The 23,485-nt window shown below is 40.4% G+C and overlaps 1 protein-coding gene across 3 annotated transcripts in view; it reads right to left on the bottom strand.

Moving 5' to 3' along the window:
- rabgap1l (RAB GTPase activating protein 1-like) overlaps window positions 1-23,485 on the bottom strand; it is a 135,307-nt gene that overhangs the window by 15,857 nt on the left and 95,965 nt on the right. For 2 of the 3 annotated variants that reach the window (XM_049589036.1, XM_049589037.1), the window contains exons 17-19: window positions 22,616-22,759; window positions 16,529-16,570; window positions 10,933-11,061 (exon numbers count right to left, since the gene is read on the bottom strand). In XM_049589036.1, coding sequence (XP_049444993.1) covers window positions 10,933-11,061; window positions 16,529-16,570; window positions 22,616-22,759 — 315 coding nt within the window. Of the gene's footprint in view, window positions 1-5,216; window positions 5,463-10,932; window positions 11,062-16,528; window positions 16,571-22,615; window positions 22,760-23,485 lie in introns of those variants that run through there. The other variant, XM_049589038.1, reaches the window with a different exon arrangement.

Below are 23,485 nucleotides of genomic sequence, written 5' to 3'. Positions count from 1 at the left end.
AGTTCTTCTTTTACTTCTCTTTTTAAAATAAAGGTTTAAAAAAAAACACACGACAATGACATGACAGACAGTTTGGTTGTATTAAAAGTTGCAATTATTTGACTGCACATGCAAGAGTAGAAATGTCAAAGCTATAGGGCTCCAAGATATGCAACTAACAAACTAAATAAAAAAAAAAAAAAAAAAATCATACAGCAATTATTTTGACAGATGTTGCAATTCTGATATAATTTTAGTGGAAATTGTAATTTTTGCATTTCATTTTAACTAAAAAAAATGACGATGATGTGATCCAAATTCCCTACATGTCTGGAATTTGATTTATAGGCTGGGGCATCTCTGCAGCACAACTATGCTTCATTTATGGTGGTATGTTGTAATACATTTTACCTTAATAATCCAAAAATTGCAGCTCCTGCGATTTGGATGTATTATAAAATTGCCATATTGCAATTTTGATAATATTTTGATTAACTGCGCAGCCTCTAGGGCTACAAATGAATAACATCCTGCAGAATGAGCAAAAGCAATGCCCCAGTAAACAAGTTAAAAAGCAGAGCAACGTTGTATTACAGATTTCCTTCCTGAATAAAAACCAGATGAAGGAAACTGAACATGCTGCTTATTCAGGAGTCTTCCTCACTAACCTGCAGGTTCACCCTTTATCTCTAAGACCCAGGATCCACTGAGGTGAATGAATGTCACAATGTAATCTATCGGACACACAATTCCCCAGCAGATAACACATCTCACACTCATTCTGTAGTTATCTGTGTGGGAAGAAAAGAGCAGCTTGGTCTCTGCAGGCTGGTTAATAATCATTTGATTGTAACAAAATAATTGAACGTGGCGTTTCCCGGCAGGCACCAACACACCCACTTACACACTCATGGCGCTGTGAGGTGTTTTTGATGCCACCGATCTATTAATGAATCCAATATCAGTCATTATCGTGTTTTAACTTCAGCTATATGAGAAGTGACCCACTGGGCTGCTGGAAATCAGCCCCCCCTCCTGATTTCTATGTAATTCATGTGATTAAGTTAGTGTTTTTAGTTCCTGAAACATGGCAGCAACAATATGTCAGTAAGTATGTTCTTACTATGACTATATTATATACTTGGCTGCTCACAAAATGTCATTTTTTTGTGTTTGCCTCCAAAATCCTTTCCTTGCCTGGGTGTAAAACAATAATCCTCATCATGGTGCACTTAATCTCTGTTCTGAAATGGGAGTGATGGAAGTCTTTTGTGGCCCAGTACATCAGTCCAGCCTTAAATCTGCATAGCTCATGTTTCACACAGTGAAATAAGATACAAAGCAGCCCTTTCAAGATAATTTGATTAAGCAGATGTGGTTTACTTTCTATTGTTCACTTGATGCTACACAACACGACAAAACAATATTCAAAAGGACCAACTTCCACTGTCTGCCTGAAACAGTCCTAGATCAATATCTAAAACTTAAACTGAAGGCATGGGAGGCAGAGAGAGAGATAACTGTGAGATGTGCTTGTTTTCTGAGATTATGAACACCCCCAGTTCTGATTTTGAGACTCGATCACACCCACGTGTTCCTAAAACCCACGTCTCACTTGTGCTCTCACCTCCTCTCACACACTCATTTAAGGCCTTTAAGCGTTCTACAGAATCTACCCCACCAACTAAAGACACTAGCTGTGTCATATTTTCCAAGAGTCCTGGATGTGATTCGATGGTTTGCGACAGATTTCTGCAGGTTAACAAACCCAAACTGCCAGTAAGTATGAGTTCTTTCCCCTGATGTTCAACTTTCCACTTACATACATCAAGTTTGTGGTTGTATGCCTCTACAAACCAGTCAAGTTGCAGTTACAGTTTACAACCACGTCTGTCCAGACATATGTAACCATGACAGGCTATGGATGTTGCTTTAAAGACACTACCAATTCTAAAACATGGACGCTTTACACACATCCTAAACCTGACAGCACAGAAGATCCCTCTTTTGTTCCTGAGTTATAAAGTTGAATAATGGGCATAAAAGTGTTCATATTTTTTCCCTATTAGACATTTGAGTGAAATTTTGTCGAACATCTTATCAGTTCATCATTGGCTAAATCCAAATGTGAATTTGTGAGTGGGTTCCCAAGCTGTCCAAATCCACATTTCGTTCAGTCCACAAAGGGCCTAAAGCAGACTTTCTGCAGACTTCCAGAGACTAATCTTGGGGTGCAGACTTCACTGGACATCACTGATTTAAGTGCCCACAATTCACTGCAATACAGATGGGACATTGTAGTTTTTTTCAGTAGCCAACTAAAAATACTAAAGTTCTGAATGTTTAAAACAGTTATTGCAGCCTATTAGAAACTGTACTATTTAGTCATCATCTGGTACTTATTTCTAACATTTCTTTGTGTGAATTTTTTTATTAATCAATTCACCTTTATTAAATACACTTTATCTGAATGCGTGTAGTTGATGTTGTATAGAAATGTATTTTGTTTAGTCACAAAAAAACTTATAAATGGGATTTATATCTTGATATCTGCAGGGACATATGAACAGACAGACCGTAACAGAAGCAATCACAGTGTACATGAATGTAGTTGTCACTCAAATGTTTCCATGGCAACGGGTGAAACAGACTTTGGGCTTGTCTATCTATCTAGACTTTACGTGATGACAGTGAACACGTCACAGTCCATAAGACTGAAGTCTGCGAGTACTCTGCCAGAAGGCCAGAAGGTAGACATTTGGATTCAGCTGTTGAGTTTAGGTGGACGTTTGTGCCAAATTTGTGGCAATTCCCTCGAGGCCTTCTTGAGATATTACATTCACGAGAATGAGACAGAAAAGGTCAAGGTCGTCCTTTGACCACGTCAATCTCATAAGTTTATTGTTGAGTCCAATCGGATGTTTGTGCCAAATTCAAATAAATTCCTTCAAAGTACTCTTGAGATATTGCGTTACCGAAAATGGGGCATAGGTACGTACAACCTGAAATGATAATGCCTCCAGTATTGCCAGTGCAGAGGCATAAAAACACTGGATTGCTTTTATTAGGTTGAAAAGGGGTTATTTTATTTTCTTTAAAAACAAACTACACATGCTGCACCTGTTGTAAAAGATGACTGTGCTGTTTAAAACAACCCCCCCCCCCCCCCCCTTTTTTTTTTCTTTACATCATGGCGCAGTTTCTCTACTAATCCTGATTTAATTAAAAAAACATCTCTGTATCAATATTTATCACTAAGAGTCTAACTGTGTTGAACTGAATGAATGTCCTCATGACACTGAGCCCTGATTGGCTGAGAAGAGCAGATCAGAATCAGCTCGGGATCAGCAGCTGGTGGAGATTCAGTGTTTTACTCAAGGACACTTAAGCATGTTGGGTGACTGGGTTTACACCACCCTGCTGATCGAAACCAGAGAACAGCAAAGTGGAGGCCCTTTCTCAGTGATGCATGTACTTGCACAACACAGGAAAGAGTTTTTGTTTTTTTTTTGTTTTTTTTTAAAAAATAACCAGTCTTACAACCTTAATTTTGTATATTACATGTACGACCAGTGTTCAGTGTTGCTCTCTCTGACTTACACATTAAAACAGGAATCACCAACAGACAAGCTGAAGTCTAGCTACTGATTATGCAACCTGCTGCTCTCCAACACCCCTAAAGCACACAAACATTACACCATGCCTGTGTAATGAAATGCAACGGAAATCTTGGCTGTGTGTACCTGTTACAGGTGAGGCTTTTATTCAAATATACAGAGGCAATATTGTTATAATCACAAACGATCCCCAACTCCATGAGCTTTCCATAAAAACTGCATTTTCTTTTTTAAATTTACTGTTGCTTCTCAGTTGGGTTGTCACTCTAGTTGGTTCGAAAAACATCTGATGAATATACAAATGTGTTGCGAAGCATGATCTACAAAATGACACAATTACAAAACTCCCTGCGTTCAGAGAGATCGCTGCCCTTTACATTGATATTTTGTTTTCATGCAGCTGATATATTTATCCAGAAAGACTTACAGTCAGTAAAAGTGTAGGATGTGTTACAATTTTCTGGTTACCAACATCACAAGTTATCAACAGTACTACAGTAAAGTGCAAATACAATCAGACATTCTCAGTGACTTTCCCAAACTTTATGTTTTACTGGGTCAAAACAAGGGAACATGTTCAAGGCTCAGCGTCGTGCTTAAGGCCACTTCAGACACACATGGTTGCGGATAAACTCACAAACACATGCAGTTTCAGGGCTCAAACCAGCCGATACATACTCACACGCTTCACAAAACTTTCAGTGTAAATGTTAGAAGCCAGTGTGAGGACAGAGGGGCCACTCTGATTCAGGTAATGCGATTAAAGACGCTTGGGGCTGCAGGAAGTGGTACCAGGCCCGCTTTTAGATTTCTGACCTGAATCCCTACAGCAGAAAATGGAATTGGTCCCAAACCTCCAAGCTGAGATCACACTGTAGTGTTGTACTGGCTATTATAGTACCAGAAAGTGAGTGAGTGTGTTGTGTGTGCGTGTGTTGTGATCTGCTCTTACATCCAGTGGCAGTCCAAGAGTTTGAATATTGAAATAACGACAATACCAACAGGACATCTCAGGGAAAACCGGGCCGTGCAATTCAATTACCCACGTGAGGGAAACACACCCACATCCATACACACACACACACACACACACACACACACACACAAGGTCTCCATTGAGTCCAAATTTAAATCAGTAATTGAAACAAACTGACAGCCACAAACAAGCGTCTTGACTTTTACAAGCTCTGAAACCTCAAACACCACACACACTTTCAGTCGGAACACACACACCCACACAAATATATATGAGTCTATCATCTATCTATCTTTCTACCTCATGGAAAGAGACAAGAAGTTCCTGTGAAATCTACCTTTTGGTATCTCCGTTAATGAACAAATTTAAAGGCAACGCTCAAATAAAAAAAGAGAGAAAAGACAAACTGAGAAAATGAGATAACTAAAACAAATGACAGGTGAATTCCATGTCCCATTACTCTTATCTAAAAACTGCAAAAGATAAGATCAGAAGGAATAGTTGGGAATGTCTCCCATCAGAGTTAAATAGGAATACATCCAGAGAGGGATGAAATAAATTACAACAGAAAGAAAGAAAGACAGGATGACAAAGAAAGACAGTTAAGGAGAGAAATTAAAAAAGCAACTAGAGAACAGACCTACCACCGGTCTGGGAGCTCTGAGAGGTCTGGAGTGGGCGACCAAGCGAGCCAGGGTGTCCTCCTCACCCGGTCGGTCCACTACATGAGCGTCGTACGCCACCATGATGGACACCTCCTGCATCATCTTGACTCCTCTTGCTCCCAACGGCAAGCAGGAGGTAGAGGATGAAGACGAAGGAGGAAAAGTGGCAGAGAAGGAAAAGGAGAGGAGCTGACAGGTTTTGTTTCTCTGTGAGAGTGGAGGAGGCAACTGGCTGCTTTCAAGAGTCCCTCAGGAGCCAGGCCCCGCCCACTGAGAGGAGGAGGGGCACGGGGGGGAGTGCGAGGGTAGTACAACACACCTGTTTGTTTCTCCCTCTCCCTCTCTGTAACGCTAGAAGTGGGCGACAAAGGAGGATGAGTCTGCGTTTTCTTCCTTTCCACTGAGCGAGTACTTCCCTCTCTCTCTGCCTTAACGTCTCTCATTTGTACCTCTCCCTCCCTCACTCACTCACTTGTCCTCTAGACTCTCTCTTTTGGTTGCAGTCAGGAGGGTTTCTTTTTTCTGTTTCCTGCTGCTGGTAAAAATAAAGATAAAGGCTGTTTACACATCTACAGTCTGTGTGTGTGTGTGTGAGTGTTTGAGGTTAAAAGAGATAGGAAGGAAGTTGTCAGATCAACCACAGTGACTTGTCGTTCATAGCTGCATGTTGTTTCAACAGTAAAACCCAGGAAGTGAAGTGACAGCGACTTCGAGGCTGTCCTGGGCGATGCCTGAATACTGTAGCTTCCTCTCATATGACCCCACCATTAAAAAAACTAGCCAACAACCTCTCTACAGTGACGGCAACAGAGTCCCCTATTGGAGGAGATGCATCAACAACCATGGGTTCATCTCTCTGTATGTGCCTTGTGATGCTACTGTGTGTTTTCTCTCTATCCCAATCATATCTGGCTGCACCATCTATCTATCTATCTATCTATCTATTTATCCATCCATCCATCCATCGGACATTCTGACAGTTTGCAAAACAGGAGTCACTATGGCGATCAGCTGAGAATACTGTCTACACTGAGGGGGTGCTATATGCAATAGAAAACAAAATAAAGAAAAGGACCTGGTAGTATGAGTGAGTTGAGATGAGTTGAGCCGTAGCAAACAGTGAAAACGTGTCATAAGGTTAACCCAATTTGTGAAGGACTGCTCTTGAGTGGAACGATCTACACATGCATGTGAACATAGAGCAACGAAAAATAACCTTTGTTAGAGTGACCACACTAACAAATATCTATCAATTATTTAACTAAAATACTTAAGTTACATATCAATAAAACAACATTCCTTATATATATTCTAAAAGAGTATATAAATGTTAGATGACTATAAATTATTTCAATTGCTCAAAAGATAAGACTGAAGCATCTCATGTTCACTAAACTTGAATTTCATGCTCAATAAATCTATTATAAGCTGGGAGTTGTTGTCTTTCAGTAAGATATTTAAAGTGTTAATTTTGCTGCATTTACTTTTCTCTGTAAATCTGCCCTATGAGTTGCAGTTTAATAAAAGTCAGCTTAGTTGTTATTAACAAACAGTTTTCTAGCCAGCAGGTTCATCTAATGTTGAAATCAGAGGCCAGTTTCAGAAAATGCTCTGTGTCTGTGTGTGAGTCTTCATCCATCCATGTAAGTCTTTCCCTGGGACTCTCTATCTTTGCTCCTCTATAAATTATTCTGTCAGTCGCTCTACACACATCCTTCTATCTCCTTTCTCCCCAGTCTGTTAAAGTTTAGTCTTTCTGTTGGAAGGATTTGCTTAAAACCGGATTAATCAGTCAAACCCTGAGCGGCAAATGAATACACGACATCCCTCTCCTTTTTTCTTAAAGTTCTGAAAAGTCATCACTCCAGCTGCGGTCGGGTGGATGTTTAAGAAGGCTGAGAAATTCAAATTCTTCCCATAATCCCCAGAGGGGCTAAGCCACCCTACTGCCCGTTGTGTTCATCAAGCCAAGGTGCCAGTGAATTCTTTCGATGTTTTAAGCAGCTTACAGAGTTCAGCTGATCCGATTTAGACGTCGACAGAGGAAAATATGTAAAAAAGAGGGGGTGAACGGAGAGCAAAGTGACTTGGACAGGCAGGTTTTCCCTTTTTCTCTGATAGTGAATGAACATGTCAGGTCCTCCAACAGTCATCCACGGAAAGTACTGTATCTACTGGCTCTCCTAATCTAGACCTCACCATTTAACATCATGTACAAATGATTATAGCTTGGGCTGGTTGGATGGTCAGTGGCAAAACTGGAGTAAAATCAGTGGAAGAAAAGGTAGACTCTTTCTTCTTTCAGTCCTTCTCATCACACTACAATCTTCTTTTAATCTCTCTCCTCTGACTGACTTGCTCCATATACTTTTATCCACAGGGGCTATTCTATTTTTAGTTAAAAGCGTGACTGGTTTAAAAACGTGACAGTAGAAAGGAGATGTTTTCAAGGAGAAGAAGTTAAAGACTTCAGACACACACACAAACACATACACAGTCGTGATGTGTAAACCTGTGTTAAGAATGTGTTAATTATTTCTCTCAAATTCATATCCAAGAGCCCAAAAATGTGCAGCCTAAGGTGGCCCTCCTGCAGAGTGACTAGATGTTTGTGATATATAGGAAATGATGCAAGTCTGAGACCCAATCAGACTGAATTAATCCAACACAGCTCATGTGTATGTGCTTGTGTGTGAGTGGGAAAAGTGCTAAGAAAACTGTGACCAGGCTAAGAGAAAATGAGAAGACAAAACTCATCTTAGAGTTGAGAGAGAGAGGAAAAATAAATAGTCAAAAATAAATATGGCAACGCAAGAGGAAATGGTGGAACAGCAGGGGAGTGAAAGATCAGCGAGGGATGATCTAGAGATGAGCAGAGAGAGACACACCAAGGGTTCCTGTCTGTCCTGAGGCTAAGACCTCCTACCAGACACACTACCTGTTTTAGATCACTTCACCCGCCTCAGCACGGTCTCTCTTCATTCAGCATTTGTATCAAGATGACACTTTATTTAGTCATTGGCTTCTGTTTTCTGTGTGTGTGTGTGTGTGTGTGTGTGTGTGTGTGTGTGTGTGTGTCCTCAATCCTGTGCATGTGTTTACCCACACAGACAGGTAACAAATACAAATGAATAACCTAAATAAATAAATGGAGAAACAATGATTGCAGATGCTACAAGGCAGGAGGGGTCACTGAAGAGTTTGATAAGTGTGAAGATTATGTGAATCATAAACTTAAGCCTTTAAAGTCACCAGATTAAAATCAAGTTAAATACTTTAATACACTGCATTCTGAAATGCCCAATTAACTAAAAGAACAATTTTGTAATATTTGAACAACTTTCTGCTTATATACTGGTTCACACCCAGATGTCCAGATAAACAACACATGATAAAAACAGCTTCGTATGAGTTTATGCTCAACAAGATGATTGACAGAAAAAAGGCACCTGCTTGGGGTCTTGTTTGGACTTACATCACACTGAGCCTGTAATAGCCTATAATATAAATGTCTCCTGATAGTAATTAATATTGTCATATGTTGCATAAATATTCCTCCCCGTCATGCTATCATCAGTATGTCTATTATATCACTGATTTTCTTTTCATTATTTTGTATTTTTTGTTTATATCTTTCATGCCATTGGTGTTACAAGTACTGCCATGTACAAAAGACAAAAGCAATTAAAATTTGAAATCCTATATATTTTAGATTTGAACCAATGTGTTATTTAGCTCAAGTTAGTGAACCTGAACATTACGTTTGAGTGTGTGTGTGTGTGTGTGTGTGTGTGTATGTGTGTATGTGTGACTGTGCGTTCTTGTACAACGTAAGGCCTGATATGACAGGTTGCAGTGCAGCAGGATTGTGCAAGAGTGCCAAAATGCTACAAAACCACTGCAGGATATCCTGTATGTAGAAAAACACAGAAATACACCAAACACAGGGGCCATGTGTCCTGCCAAAATGCACTTGGGCAAAACATGACACCACAACCGGCTTGCTCACTGCAAGTTTTCTTAGATGAGAAAACTGGAAAATGCCTAAAATGTAAAATATCAATTGTATGTAGATACAGAGAGCCATGGGGAGAGGCAGAGAGCAGGGGAGAGAAAGGGAGGAGGGCGGATGATTATCTCGTCCATCTTTCTCAGTAGACTCTTTCCTTCCTCTATCACAACACCCTCTGCTGACACACGCACACACACACATAAACACACACACACGCATATACACTGTGTACGGCTTTTGGTCTCTGGTGACCTCAGCAAATTCCCCAGATGCCAGCAGCCTCATTAAGGTCAATAGGAGGACGATAACGTGTGTGTGTGCGTGTGTTAGTGTGTGTATGTGCATGTAAGGGAATTTTTGTGACCACACAACCCGGTTAAGCTTTGAAAAAACTATGACTACCATCCATGGAAGCCATCTTTTATCTGCTATTGTCAGATTGCAGTCGAGACGAATAGAGGACAACATACAAGACAGACTGTTAAAAACAGAGTGAAGAAACAGCAAGAATGAGTAACATGGCACATTGCAGAGGGTAACGGCAGACAACACAACTAAACTATACAGTAAACCTGCCAAACTGCTGGCAAGGTAGTGTACAGTGGAGCTTTATCGCTGAAAACAACACTATGGACGGGACAGCTAAATATGAGCTGAAACTCACTATGAAGCTCCACAAAGAGAAGCAGGGCCTTGAATTCAGGTTATAATTCTCACACTGTTATTTTATGCACTGTAATTATAATATATTGTTTATAGCCATTTTAAAGATACCAGACATTTTCCTCCCCTCTCTGTCAGGCCTCTCTAACACAGCAGAGATCCAACCCGCAGTGTATCAAGTTCATAAAAGCTTTTCCTGTTCTAAACATTCGCTGTGTGGTTGCTTCTTTCCTGCTGCACATGAAGTGATGTCTTTTACATTTTAGGCTTGTTTAAAATAAACAGAATATGAAGGCAGTGACAGTCTGTGCGCCTGAAGAGACAAAGAAATTTAAAGAAAAGTTAAGACAGAAAACAAGGCTGCACAGTCAATCAAAAAAAGCCTGATCTCGATTCAGTCTAAACAAAGTCTAAACAATCTCATTTCTAAATGAAGACGATTTGACGATTCACTCGCTCGTCAGGTTGCATTCACGTGTTGACTTATTTACTGCGGAACAATCACAGTTGCTATCAAGTGTTTTCTTGTTTGAGTGTGATTCTAATTTTGACAAGGATCGTGCAGGCCTAACAGCAAGTCCCAGAAAATCCACAGTCCCACCTAACAGCCAATCTCTGTAAAAGGTAGTGTAAATAAAACACAAGTAATCTTAAATCTGGGAACCAAACACACAGACAGAAAAGATATACACCTAAATACCTCAGCAGTAAGAGCAATAAACCTAAACCCTTGGGATCCAGTGTTGTTTGGACAAATCAGGGATAGTAGAGAGTACCCCTAACAGCCAAAGTTGTATGTGCTCCAAGACCTCTGACCCCTCTGGTTAAAGGTATTTGTGGCTCAGTGGGAGATGCCAAGACAGGAATTCCCTATTGTGTTGCTTGGACTCATACAATAATCTCACAGTCACTCCAGGAAGGATGTGTGTGTGTGCATTTGTACACACATTTTACAGTTAAAGTGTGAAATCAAGATACAGGAAAAGTAAGTAATAAAGATTCATCTGCAGAGGTCCTTACCTTGATGTTGCAGGCCTGCTCCATAAGCCTGCGGGCGTTCTCTGCAGCTCTGTAGCGTTTAGGGAGCTGGACTCTGAAGAACTTGAGAGCCCCTTCGAAGTCCGCCTGCAGGAGGTCCTCTTTAGACGTCTGGAGCGAGACATGAAGAGGTGGGAGGAGAGGGGAGGTGGTGGTGGAGACAGATAGACATGGATGGTCATAAAGAGTCAGACATACAGAACACAGAGTAATCTCCAACAGCTTATTGTCTACAATTGCTGGTTTCCATCAGATATTCAGGGAGGACAGACACTCTCTTCTTGAGAGCAATTCCTTTCTGATATATACATTTTTTTCCTTAAAGGTGCTGTGGCACTGAATGTCTGAGATATGATTGTATATAAATCTCAGCGAGCACAAGCTTAACACCTAAAATGCAAAACAAAGAAAACAACAGTCTGCCCAGAACCACTGCCAGGTCCATTACTGTCTTGCAAGGTGGTGTGAGCATACAGGATACAGCAGCGGGCACTGACAGGATGTAAGCTGTTTGAAAGCACTCTCCTCCATTGAAAACTAATATCAAGATACCACACACAAAAGCCCCAACTAGTGCAGAGTGTATCGGTCAATAACAATCAATTAACACCATCTTGTGGTGCAAGGATGCACTGTCACAAGAATGTGTCCAGAGACATTATTATATGTACTGTACATGGCTGATCAACTGTTACTCAAAGATCAAATTTGAATAGCAAGAATATGACAGTGAGGACAAGTGTCCCTATTTGAGTTGGTATTTGCATTGTTCTTGTATAAGTTTTCCACATGAAACTACTCATGTGAGATTCATGGTGAAAGCATATGGGCTAGCCCTCTTTTGTAAGTAACATTTTAGGCAATTGTCTGGAATATTTATCCAATGTGACGAACAGAAAAGTCCACAGCAAAATGCGCAAGCTTCTGTTTCAAACAATGTCAATGTATGAAGTTTCTTTTTCGATCTCTGATTCTCATCAGTAGCTCTTTTCATCAACACAAGTCAAACTAACAACCACTTCTTTTTAACTCTACACCTGACCATCCCTTCATGTTTAGTTTCATTTATCCAGCATGTTTTCCAGTCCCCCCCCCCCCCCCTCACCGCAAGCAGCTTAGGGACAAACAGCCGGTGTCCCATCCCAAGGAGACCCATCACCCTGCAGTATGAGTCCGCTGAGGCCTGACTGCTGTGGGCCCTCTCTTCCGCCTTATTCTCTCCGTCCTCCACCGCCCTGCGCACTGCTGGTAGGGGCAGATGTGGGGTCAACGCAGGAATAGGTGGAGGAGAGGGCGGAGGGGAGGGTGGTGGAGATGGTGGCGGGGTGGGGCAGGGTGAGGGAGAGGGGCGGTCCCGCTCCGGGGCCAGGGTGGCAGATGACTCCAGCGTGTCGTCCGAACGTCCTAGTATGTTTCTTGGACTTGGAGGAGGAGTGGACTAGGAGCAGAGTGTGTTCAACTTAGGTGAGCCGAGATTGGTGTTGAGGTCACTGTCTAGCCAAACGGGCTGAGTCCTGGTGAACAAGGTGACTGACCATCTGAGGAGGGAAGTTGATAACGCCACATGAGGCAGTGTCACAACAGACCGATGCTCAGGACGCCGACCCGTAAAGGAACACACAGCAACTCAGCAGAGACAGTCCAGGCGTCCGAGGCATGCAACGTTGAGATTGCTCCAGTTCATCTAGGCACCACAGAATTTGGACAAGTGGACAAACGTCAGTGGAGGCCACTCAGCTTGTACCACTGTCAGAGCCCAGTAACGGCCACAAGGTGCGACAAAATAACAGTCAGAAATCGATGTATTGACGCTGCTTTCGGCATAATGCTGAGTCTTCCAGCTACCTGCCAGACTCACTTTGAAATCCAGTCACACTACCCACTCTCATCTTCCTGTGCCAAATTCCCCCAACCAATTCCAATCCAGTACGCCGTTGCCTAGCAACAAAGCTGCTCAACACGTGGGCCGCCGCTCTGGCAAACAGCAGCGATGAATAAGTACTCCACCTTTTTTTATTATTCCTCCGTTGTTAAGACTTCAAAGACGGTGAGAAAATCTCTCTCAGTCTGTGCAGCTGAGTGGCCTTAACACTCGAGGCTCGGCGCGTGTGAGATGACACATCAAAGCACTCAATACGTTTTTACCCGGTTTTCAAACGGGAGGCCGGACCGGGTATGAAGCTGACAGGATTTTAGCTTTCTTTGAAATGTAGAATGGCCTGAAATAACAGCATGAATCTTTTTTATCTGAAGAGCCCCAGTCTAAGCCTGAGCAGGCGGTGCTGACGACATGGCAGAAGCAGACGAGATGTGGTCTGTTTGCATGGCGGTATGGCACTTTCCTGCCTTCAGGAGATACGGATGCATTTGTGTTTGTTTATGGCTGAGTGGATGCTGTACTCGTTGAGTCAGATTTAAGCCAGTGATACATGAAAAAACAAGATGAGTTTGGGAAGGGGTTAAAAAAAAAAACAAAAAACAAAAAAAACCAGAGTGTGTCACGATAGCCTCTCTGTATATTTACTGGTCCTCTTTACAGATATAACCCTCTGATATGAAGTCTGACCAGATCCAAACCACACACAGCGGTAAAAGCACAGTCCAGTCAGCAGCTCCAGCATGGGCTCCAGTGTCTGTCCCTCCGGCAGATTTCCATCAGCAGCAGCAGCCAGGCATCCTGTCTGTATCGGTCAGTAGATCCTTCAGATGGGAAGCCAGCTCCTTCGGATGGAAAGTCACTTCTGCCTCTCAACAACAACGGCTAAATGGATGAGTGCTTGCCTGAGTGTGTAAGTTGTTGTGCTATCAGGAGTGATGGTTCCGGCCAGCAGCTGGGGTGAGGCAAAGCAGAGAAACCACACAGTGTTTCCTGTCCACCACCTCTCTCTTTTCCACTCTCTCTCAGCCTTCCCTGCTTTCTCTACCCCTCACTTTCTCTTTGTTATGCTAACGGCTAGCAGCTAGCAGGGGCGGCTCCATTGCAGAGGTCTGGGTGGTGGACAGAGGTAGCGTGTTGGAGAAATGCACAGCAAGCCAACATGAAGAGGAGAAGGCGGAGGTAGAGGAATAGGAGGTAAAGAGGACCGAGAATGAAAAACTGAGGAAGAGAAGAAGCTCCGAGCAGGCATCCACAGGAGGTAAAGATGAAGAAGGAAAAAAATGTAAAAGACAAAACAAAAACACAGAGCGTTTCTTCTCCAGGTCCAGATTGCTAACACTATAGCTTATGCTCCTGTTGTGATGTGGATGGCGACTGCTAAGCAGGAGAGGGAGGGAGGTGAGCACAGATGGAGGGAGGGGTGATGAGAGCGGAGAGAGGAGCGGGATGGATGGAGGAGGGAGGAAGGAGCCTCGGGGGAGAATGCCGTCATGCCTGGCCAATGAGAGGCAGGCAGTGGAAGCCCCTTCCACCCTCCTCACATCCTCATTTGTTCTCCATTCCCGACCATCGCATGCACTACATCTCTCCGTCTGACACACAGAATACATTATTATTGCTAAGATATAGAGCAGAGCGGCTTTTTAAAACCACCCATGTGAATCATTTGGAGAGGAAAGCCTAAGTGTAGCTGCATTACTGTGGAAAAGCAAAAACACTTAGTATGTTTATTATTATTATTAATATCCTGAGCCAGTCTGTAAAATTGGTCTGACTTTAACAGTTTTAATGGCCTGTTTGCAGCTGTTTTATGTACAAAAAACAAATACTGGATCAGAACTCAGTATTGACAGATTATTAATATTAGAGGACTGGGGCATGCCTAATTATATTTTAACTTGGCTATTTTTCTGTTGCTTATTAGATGATTGGAGGACCAAGAAAAACTAAACAAACACCTTTCCTCTCCAAACAGGGGTATAATGTATAATAACGTATATTGGCAGCCTCCATTTTCCTTTTAATAATTAAGTGATACATGTGGTTTACTTTAGGTTTTATAAGCAGCCATGATGTTTTTCAGGGACTGGCAGAATAAGGTGAAGGAAAGTGAGCAGTAAACCACTTGATAGTACGATTACTTATAGTTACTGCCTTCTAACTGTGTATAATGTGAATGGCAGCTGAGAATTACTGGGAAAAAATAGCTGTTTCCCCTGGTGTCCATTAGCTAGATGTCTAAATATTAGGTTTTGTCTACAGGAAATAAATTTCTCTGTCAAACTTCATTTGTAAAAAGAAATCTGAAATGAAATATAAAATTAAACTGAAGCTAATTTTATTTATTTACTATTTTAATTTTAGGTACCAAGGCATTACATATATGATGAGACAAAAAAGCCTGTTCTTCACCACAGGGCGTTCTTTAAGTTTCAGCATGACTTCCACAAGGACTGTCCCATCAAATTAATGTCCACATTGAACAGCTGACATGCAATATGACACAGTCATTATTGATACTCATCGATCCATCCCGCCACAAACAGATCTGATAACACAACAACTAGTAATTCTAAACCATTGTGCTCTGACGGCAAAATCATTCCGTTTGATCATATTAAAAACGAAAAAACAAAAACAAGCCAATATTTCCTTTACTTTTCTTCAACTACATTTGAAATACAGGCATCAATTGTTTTTTGTGAGGTTTATTTTTTTTGCAACATGTTCTTTTTTAAATCTAGAAAGTTTCTGTTTTAATAATAAAAAGAGTCATAATTGATTTTAAATTAAACTGCAATATTTGTTTGGGTTTGTTTTTAATCGTATGTGTATTTACTTTATGTCTGTTTATTGATTGTTTGGCATTTGTGCCTGGAAGTCTTCATTAAACCACATTCCAATTAAAAACAAAAAAAAACCTATAAAAAAAAAAACTTTTAAAAAAGGAAACTGCATGGAAACTCTGAATGCACCCATTACTGTATTCTAATGCTAAAAATGTAGATGTATGGGGCTAACAACATCAGCTGAGGGCAGCATGGGTGCTACTTATTAACATTATTTATGTATTCAATTCATACACTGCTCTAAACATATGCTACGACATAATTGTACAATCATAACTTTAAAGGTTTCTCTTGCTGTTGTGACTCAAATTGCATCACATTCAAAATGATATTTCACATAATGAGTCTTCACACATTTGTGTTATTTGTCTTTGAGGACAAATCAGCCTCCTCACTTCCAGATGCAGTTTCTGATTTGAGCACTAGGGGGCAACAAATTCCAACAAACAAACTTTGTTAATGCTGCTTCTGCACAATCATGCTGTGCACTCTGTGGTAATATTCACTAATAACAGCTCTAATAAACCACTCAGAACATCTGTGTGTTACTACCATCTTCATTTTTTGTATTTTTATGTGAAATTTATGTCCAAAAATGCCACAATAATGTAAAGATCTGCTTTTTATGTATCCAGAGGGGTTTGTCTTTGGTGCACAAAACAGAATTGTTATATTATCATATAGGCAATATATAGTTTTCCTCTTATTGAAGCAAAGTGGATCCAACAACAAACACAATTTGGGTCAGTTAAAAAGAAATGGGATTTTTGACATGAAAACTGATTTGTTGGTTAAGTGAATTTAAACAGTTAGTTATAGTGAAATGAATGAATGAAAAGTGAGCACTAACCTTGAGCAGGGCCAAGGCTACATTGAAGATGATATTCAGACCCTGGAAGAGAGAAGAGAATTTGTAAATACAGAAATGAGTAGAGGCAAAATTATATTCATGTGTGTCAGCAGGTTTTCAGCACATCAGAGTATCTATTTCTGACACGCTGACACTGGAAACTTAAGAAATTTAGAGCAATTTATAGCTGTACTTTGCAGCTTTACACGTTGGCAGATTGCAATGGATAATTCAGTCAACCTGTGAGAGTTAGCGCCAAAGGTACCAAAGTGTTGAGCATTTCTTGTCCTCACTACTGCTTAGGAGAGAGTTTTAATTTCTCTCCTAAATTTGATTTTTAATGCATCGCGTGCAAAGAAGTTTCCCCACCTCCACCCATACTGACATCAGAATGTACAGTTCGTCAGTTTACAGTGAGAGGAAACACTGCTGCAGACTGATGTTGCTGTGTTAATAAGAAATGAATGGACTTTTATTAATTAATATTGTACTATTACAACTTTTATCAACAACTTCAATGAACAGACAAGGCAAAAAATATCTGCAGTAAAATGAAAGCCTTCAATACCTAATATATACAACCTCTAATAACATTTAAAAGAAGCTAAACAGCAGAGTAGGTGTTAAAATGGCATGGGGAGGGCAAGAAAAGAGAAAGAATATGGTATAAAGAGTAAAGTCCTGAGAAAACACAACTTTAAAGATGCAGGATTCCACCATATTTTCATGAACAAGATTCCATACTTTTCAAGGACCCTTTTTTTTCTTTCCCTACTTGTTCCACATTTTTAAACATCAGATTAAAAGTGCTCAAACAATTTCAGGAAGCTGTCATAGATGAAGGAAGAGATGGAACGTGGGGAGAAAGTATCCGTGATGGTAAACAAAATATTGTCACATAACAACCCATATAAGAGCAACACTGTGTTGACAGCTAAAAAAAACTAAATTTGCTGTTATGTTACAATACATGGAAGATTATCCACAAGATATTACTGTAACAATGTCATTACACACAACAAAATTAAATGACTTTCAAAAAAAACCTTTCAATGATTTTTTACTATTTCCATGACTTTTTCCAGGCCCAGAAAATGACTCTTTGCAGGTTGCATCTAATTCTAAAACTACTGACTATTTAAATTCTAATAATGTATCACAATTAATTCACTAACATTTAGTCAAAAAGGCTCACTCAGCATCATAAAATTCAGTAACATTGAATTTATTGTATCATGTATCTTGCTTAGACTGTTTATTGCTCTTCAGCCATTCATTTCAGTCAATATTGTGAAGTGCTGCAGTTTAAGTTTGTCTGTACAATAATTAAATGTAAATGTAAAGGTAACTAAAGCCTGAAGGAACCCTGACGGAGGGAAACAGATCAAACTAAGTTTACTTTGTTTCATGCTACATATAAAATGTTTCAATATGAAACACTGATTATTTTTGTTAAGAGGATTTGTCTCCATTCACTGATATATAACGTACATTAATGCTGTGATGACACGTTTTTTCCTTCCTCTTTTGTCCACACAACGGCTCTGATTTTGACAGAGAAAGAAAGAAAATGTAAAGCTGATGTCAGCTCTGCATGGGAACACCCGTCTCCTTGGTCTCCGTGACAACCAGTTCACATGGCAACACAGAGCTAAAAATATCTGGACAGCTCTAAAAATAACAGGAGAAAGCGAAAAGAGAGGGGGAGCTCTGCCTTCACGCACACCTATCTTTGTAGACCTCAAGATGGTGCTACAGTGCCGATGCAGGATCAAAGGTGTGTGTGAGAGACAGGAAGGTAATCTCAGAGAGAGAGAGAGAGAGAGAGAGAGAGAGAGAGAGAGTGTGTGTGTGTGTGTATCAGAGCAAGACAGATTCATGGGGAAAGAGAGAGATAAACATGCAGAAAGCGGGGATATCATGACACAGACTGAGAAGATGACGAGGCAATAGCCCAGGGAAGAGTGAGGGTTGGGAAGCGCACAGGATCTTTAGGGGGAGATGACAGGTCAACAGTATATACACATAGATTTGGTATACATCATCTGAAGCAGGGAACCTGAAGATTATTTTGCGATGCAGCTCACTACTGTGTCAAGTTTTTCTAGTCATAAATATGTCATTATCATTGTGTTTTGGTTAGGCGCAAACTTTTTAGGTTTAGCATGTATAAGAGCTTAGAACATTATGATGAAAGTCTATCATGACCATTCCCATGCTCAATTATGTTTCATAAGTTGTTGCAGCAATTCTTTGGGTTGATACCATTTGTTACACAGATATGGTGCTAAACTGAATCATTTTTACCACTCAAGAACTGATAAAAATGGCCAGAAATCTCTCCAAAATACCACATGAAGACCTCAGAAAAAAAACCCTCCTGTGGTTTGGCATCAAAAACTTGTGACACATACTCCTGAGACCCGAACTTTTGTTTAGTATGCATTTTTAATTACTTTAAGCTATTTGGGATCAGTGGGACCTGATAAGTATAAAAAACTAAACATCGTCAACAATAATTAAGTCCCAATGTCCTCAAATGAAACAATAATAAAGTCCCAACGTCCTTTAACAAGACAACAATAAAGTCCCAATGTCCTCGAACGAGATGATCATAAAGTCTAAATCTGTTACCAATATTAAACTACAAACACTATTCATCATTAAAAAAACAAGTTTCAACCATTAAATGTGATCAGATTTTGGACATTGTCCACTTTTGTGTCTGGATCGGCTGCAGACTGACTTGGCAGAGATGGTTGCCACCTTGTTTGTTACATGGATTAGTGTATTGTGCTCTTACTACCACTAGATGTCACAAAAAGGTGTCCAGGAACAAGGACAACAGGTCTAAGTTAAGTAGAATGAAGTACAAGATCAAGTAAACTCAAAATGTGATGTCCTCATACAAGGACACAGGGTCTCAGGAGGATATGAAAATGTTTGTAAGGATTGCATTTTTCGGTGATTAGATGTTGAGCACTTCTGTTCTTGAAACAGCTAAGAACTCCCTTTTTTGTCAGTATACCTCTGAAAGCCATACATAGGTATAATTGTTTGTGGCTGTAAATTTTCACGAGTCTGTAATTATCCTGGGGGTCACAATAGGTTATTTTATACAGTAAGGTCAAGTTTCAAAGAAAGAGTCCCACAGCAACAAAAAAGCTGCTATAGCCATTCCAGTTATTCCCTCGCCAAATTTAGCCTAATTTTGGAGCATTACTGAGCCCTCTTTCTGACAAGCTAGCATGACAAGGTTGGTATCAATAGATTCCTTAGGTCCTCTAGTTTTCTATGACACCACTCAACCCTACCTGAAAAACGCAGCCTGCTACAGCCTTTTAAAGAAATGTATGTCTGGCGAAGTCGTTGGCTGTCCTGCTGATCCTTTAGGGTGAAGTAAACAAAGGTGGACAAGTAGGACCATCTTAGAGCTCAAATGTGATATTCCTTGTTAAATATAATGTTGGACAGCACTGAACGGTTACACAAGGTGTGAGCCTGGGACTCCCAACTAATCAGCAGAACTTGTGCCTCTTGTATCAGTGGGAAAACACAAGACGAACAAAAATCCAATAGCTTTTGACTTACTATTTCTACATGAGGTACAGAGATGCTGAATGAAATAAAATAAAAGACAGTTGGGTAGGGTAGATCTAGTACAAATGAAAAGAGTAAAAGAATTATCAACGTAAACTGATGAGGAGAATTCATCAAAAAAAACAAAAGGAGAGGAGATGAAGAGAGTTATTGAAAGAAGATGAGATGAAAGCTCAAAGAAAGGGAGCAAGGACATAAAGGGGAGAATGTGAACAGGAAACAAATGAAGATGACAAGTAAAAACATATATATATATGAATAAATAGCAAATGAGGCAAGCTAATACAGAAAAATATATAAAGAGAGGAAAAAGATAAGAGAAAAGACCAAAGAAAATGATAGACACACTACCGGGTAAACAAATGTAAGACTGACTCAATGAATAAAAACAGTTGAGGAAAGAAAACATTCAGCAAAAATGTTAAAGAAATGGCAAGAAAATAGAGAAATGACAGAGAAAACAAGGGAAAGGAAAGATGAAAGAGAAAGGACGCAATGAAGAGGGGGGACATGATGGAGAGAGCCAACAAGAGGAGGGAAGACAGAGAGGGATGCAGGAGATGAGAATTCTGGTTTAACGAGCAGATTCTCATCATGCGGCTCATTGGGTGAGAAAGACCTGGGAAACTTTTAATTGTTCTGCCTGGGGCCAATAGGAAGACAGAGAGGGGGAGGGAGGGATGTGGAGGGGAGAGGAAACAAATAGGGCATTTGACTTTTGATGTTTTATATAATGAAACTTTTCATAGCAGGACAAATATTTAAAAAGAAATCCATCACCGTTCTCTTGTTCTTTTGTACACGCAAACATAAGAGTGACATATAACTCTATAAAGTAATGATAGATAATATGTTCTTGTGCTTCTTGTGCAGCATTTGATACTATTTTGCTGAGTCACCTGGAGGACTGGATCTGGTTGACCTTGAACCAAGATCTCTCTGACAGAACTCAAGCTGTTGTTACGGGTAATGCCTCATCGTCATCTGCTCATGTTGGTGCTCCTCAAGGCTCTGTTTTTGCCCCCTTGTTGCTTTAAGTTTCCACACTCCAAACACAATATTTATTTTCAATTAGAACGCAGCTGCATGGTTCCACCGCCGCCGCAGACAGACACTCCCAGTGCACCCTCATTACACATTTGGCCTCACCGTGTCTGTCTGGCAGCTTCACCTGCCACCTGATCTGATTCACCAGCAGGTGCTCAATGCTCTGTTTCTCCCATCACCTGAGCCTCCAAATCATAAAGCGGCAGATCAGTTAATACTGCCAAAGAAACAAAAACTGAGGTGTGGATCATCAATCTCATCTCTTTGGTACCAGATACACTTATGAACTAGCTTACGTTGGAACATGGGGTTTGTTTCAGACAGTCAGTGACTAGTCCCATTAAAAAAAAAAATGCTGGTGCTCAGATCTAGGGAAAAAAATTGTTTGTAGCACTACTTATACTGTATTTCTTGCCTTTTTGCCTTTAATTTACTCTCTGCACTTAAATTGAGTGTTTACATAAATTTATGCACAATGTTATTTAGTAAAGTAGTACCATAAAAATGATTTTGAGGACTAAAGTGTATTTACACTATTTACACATGTAAGCATACTATGACAAAAGAAATACAGTTTCACCCGTGACCGTTTTTAAATATTTTTGAGTTCTGTATCCTACCCTGTATGCCGACATGTCACAATGCGATTTTAAGTAGTCATTTAAGTCACATGGCGTCTAATGACAGGGCACTAAGAGCACATACACTGTTTTAACAGAGGTGTATGTGTTTTGCAAAAAATTTGACTTTCATCATCTTGATTATTCAGCCCCTCTGTGATCTGAAGGGAAATACACTCCTCCAGAATTTTGAACTTCAAAAAGTGGTTGCAAAACACTACAGATTTTTTTCAAAAAGATACAATTTTATTATTTTTATCATTACGCCAATTTTAAATAGCAAGTCTATGAGTGACACACATGATATAAACTATGGGGTTTTGGAAGAAGGTCTCTTCAGAGGAGCTTTCTGTGAAAATGGCTCAGAAACAAGAACCAAGCAGTGATTAGTATCTGGTCAAGTGGTCCTAATGACATTAAATCAATGATTGTATCAGCCTTTAAAAGCCTGATCAGGGCAACGCTATTGACTCGAGAAGATATTAGATCAAACCAAAGAGCAGCATGCAGATGGATCAGTGCTGGTGCTGGTGCAGCTTTGCCTTAAGTGCCCTCGACCACTGATAGCTGGTCAGTAGAAGCACTGCACAGTTGAACCATCTGCTCCTTCCTCCACTCTTCTCTTTCCCCTTTTCCTTTTATGTCTCCTTCCTCCTACTTTAATGGTTGCCATATTCCCTCCTAACATCCCAGTAACCTCTGCCACTTCTCCTCATCTTTCTAGAAGGTTGACCCTCCCCTCACTGGACTCTGGACGCTGTAAAGCAAATCACTCTCCATATACTCCCAGTAAAAAGTAGCGCAGTGAGACAAATTGTACCTCACAGAGCAGCAGGTCAGTGATGTGGAAAACCATGCACAGGGGGAACTTGGCAGTGAAGAGGGTGAGGAACCACTGAGAGGCATACATGTGTGCCTCCAGGTTGAGCTCCTGGAAGTGGGACCACAGGTCTGGAAACTGTTCCTGTGGGAGCAGATAGAAGAGAGGGAAGAAGAGAAACTTGTGAGATGAAACAGCGCTTACAAGAACAGAAAGACGTTGCTCTATTTGTCATTTCAATTTTACATTATTTCATTTTTACTCATCCTTTATTAAATCAGGCCGTCGCACTGAGATGATAATCTCTTTCAAGAGAGACCCAAGAACAAAAGGAAAAGTTGAGAAAGGCACAGAACACAAATCAGTATTGCATCCCAGCTGCCTAACAGTCAGACATTATTCACATACTGCACACATTATTAAACTTCCAGTAAATACATAAAGAGGAAAACAAGCAATATATTCACAAAATCTGACATTAAGAAATATGCAATGACAGCAAGTGATTCTACAGTTGTTGAGCAAACTGTTTTATAAAATATACAAAGCGTATGAACAGAACTCAACATTGCTGATGTTATTATAATATTCTGTGTACTTCATTCATTACAGTTGTTCTTTTCTTTCACTTATTATTTTCTTCCCTCATGATGTTTTTGTTCAAGGTCATCTATTTCAATGTTTGTTTTGGTACAATATGACTGACCACATCAGGAAAAAAATACAGCTGTAGCTTTCAAGTATAAAATCTGCATGTGTGTCTTAGCGTCCATGCACGTACAGTGAATAAAGGATTCAATCAGCCAGATAGTAATCCACTTTGGCAGCCAACACTTACCGTGCCACACGACACCTGACCGGATCAGATAG

The sequence above is a fragment of the Epinephelus fuscoguttatus genome, linkage group LG10 (genome assembly GCF_011397635.1).
Source record: "Epinephelus fuscoguttatus linkage group LG10, E.fuscoguttatus.final_Chr_v1".
NCBI lineage: Eukaryota > Metazoa > Chordata > Actinopteri > Perciformes > Serranidae > Epinephelus > Epinephelus fuscoguttatus.
The sequence above is the reverse complement of the archived record's forward strand: the minus strand, read 5'-3'. Positions and strand labels throughout refer to the sequence as shown.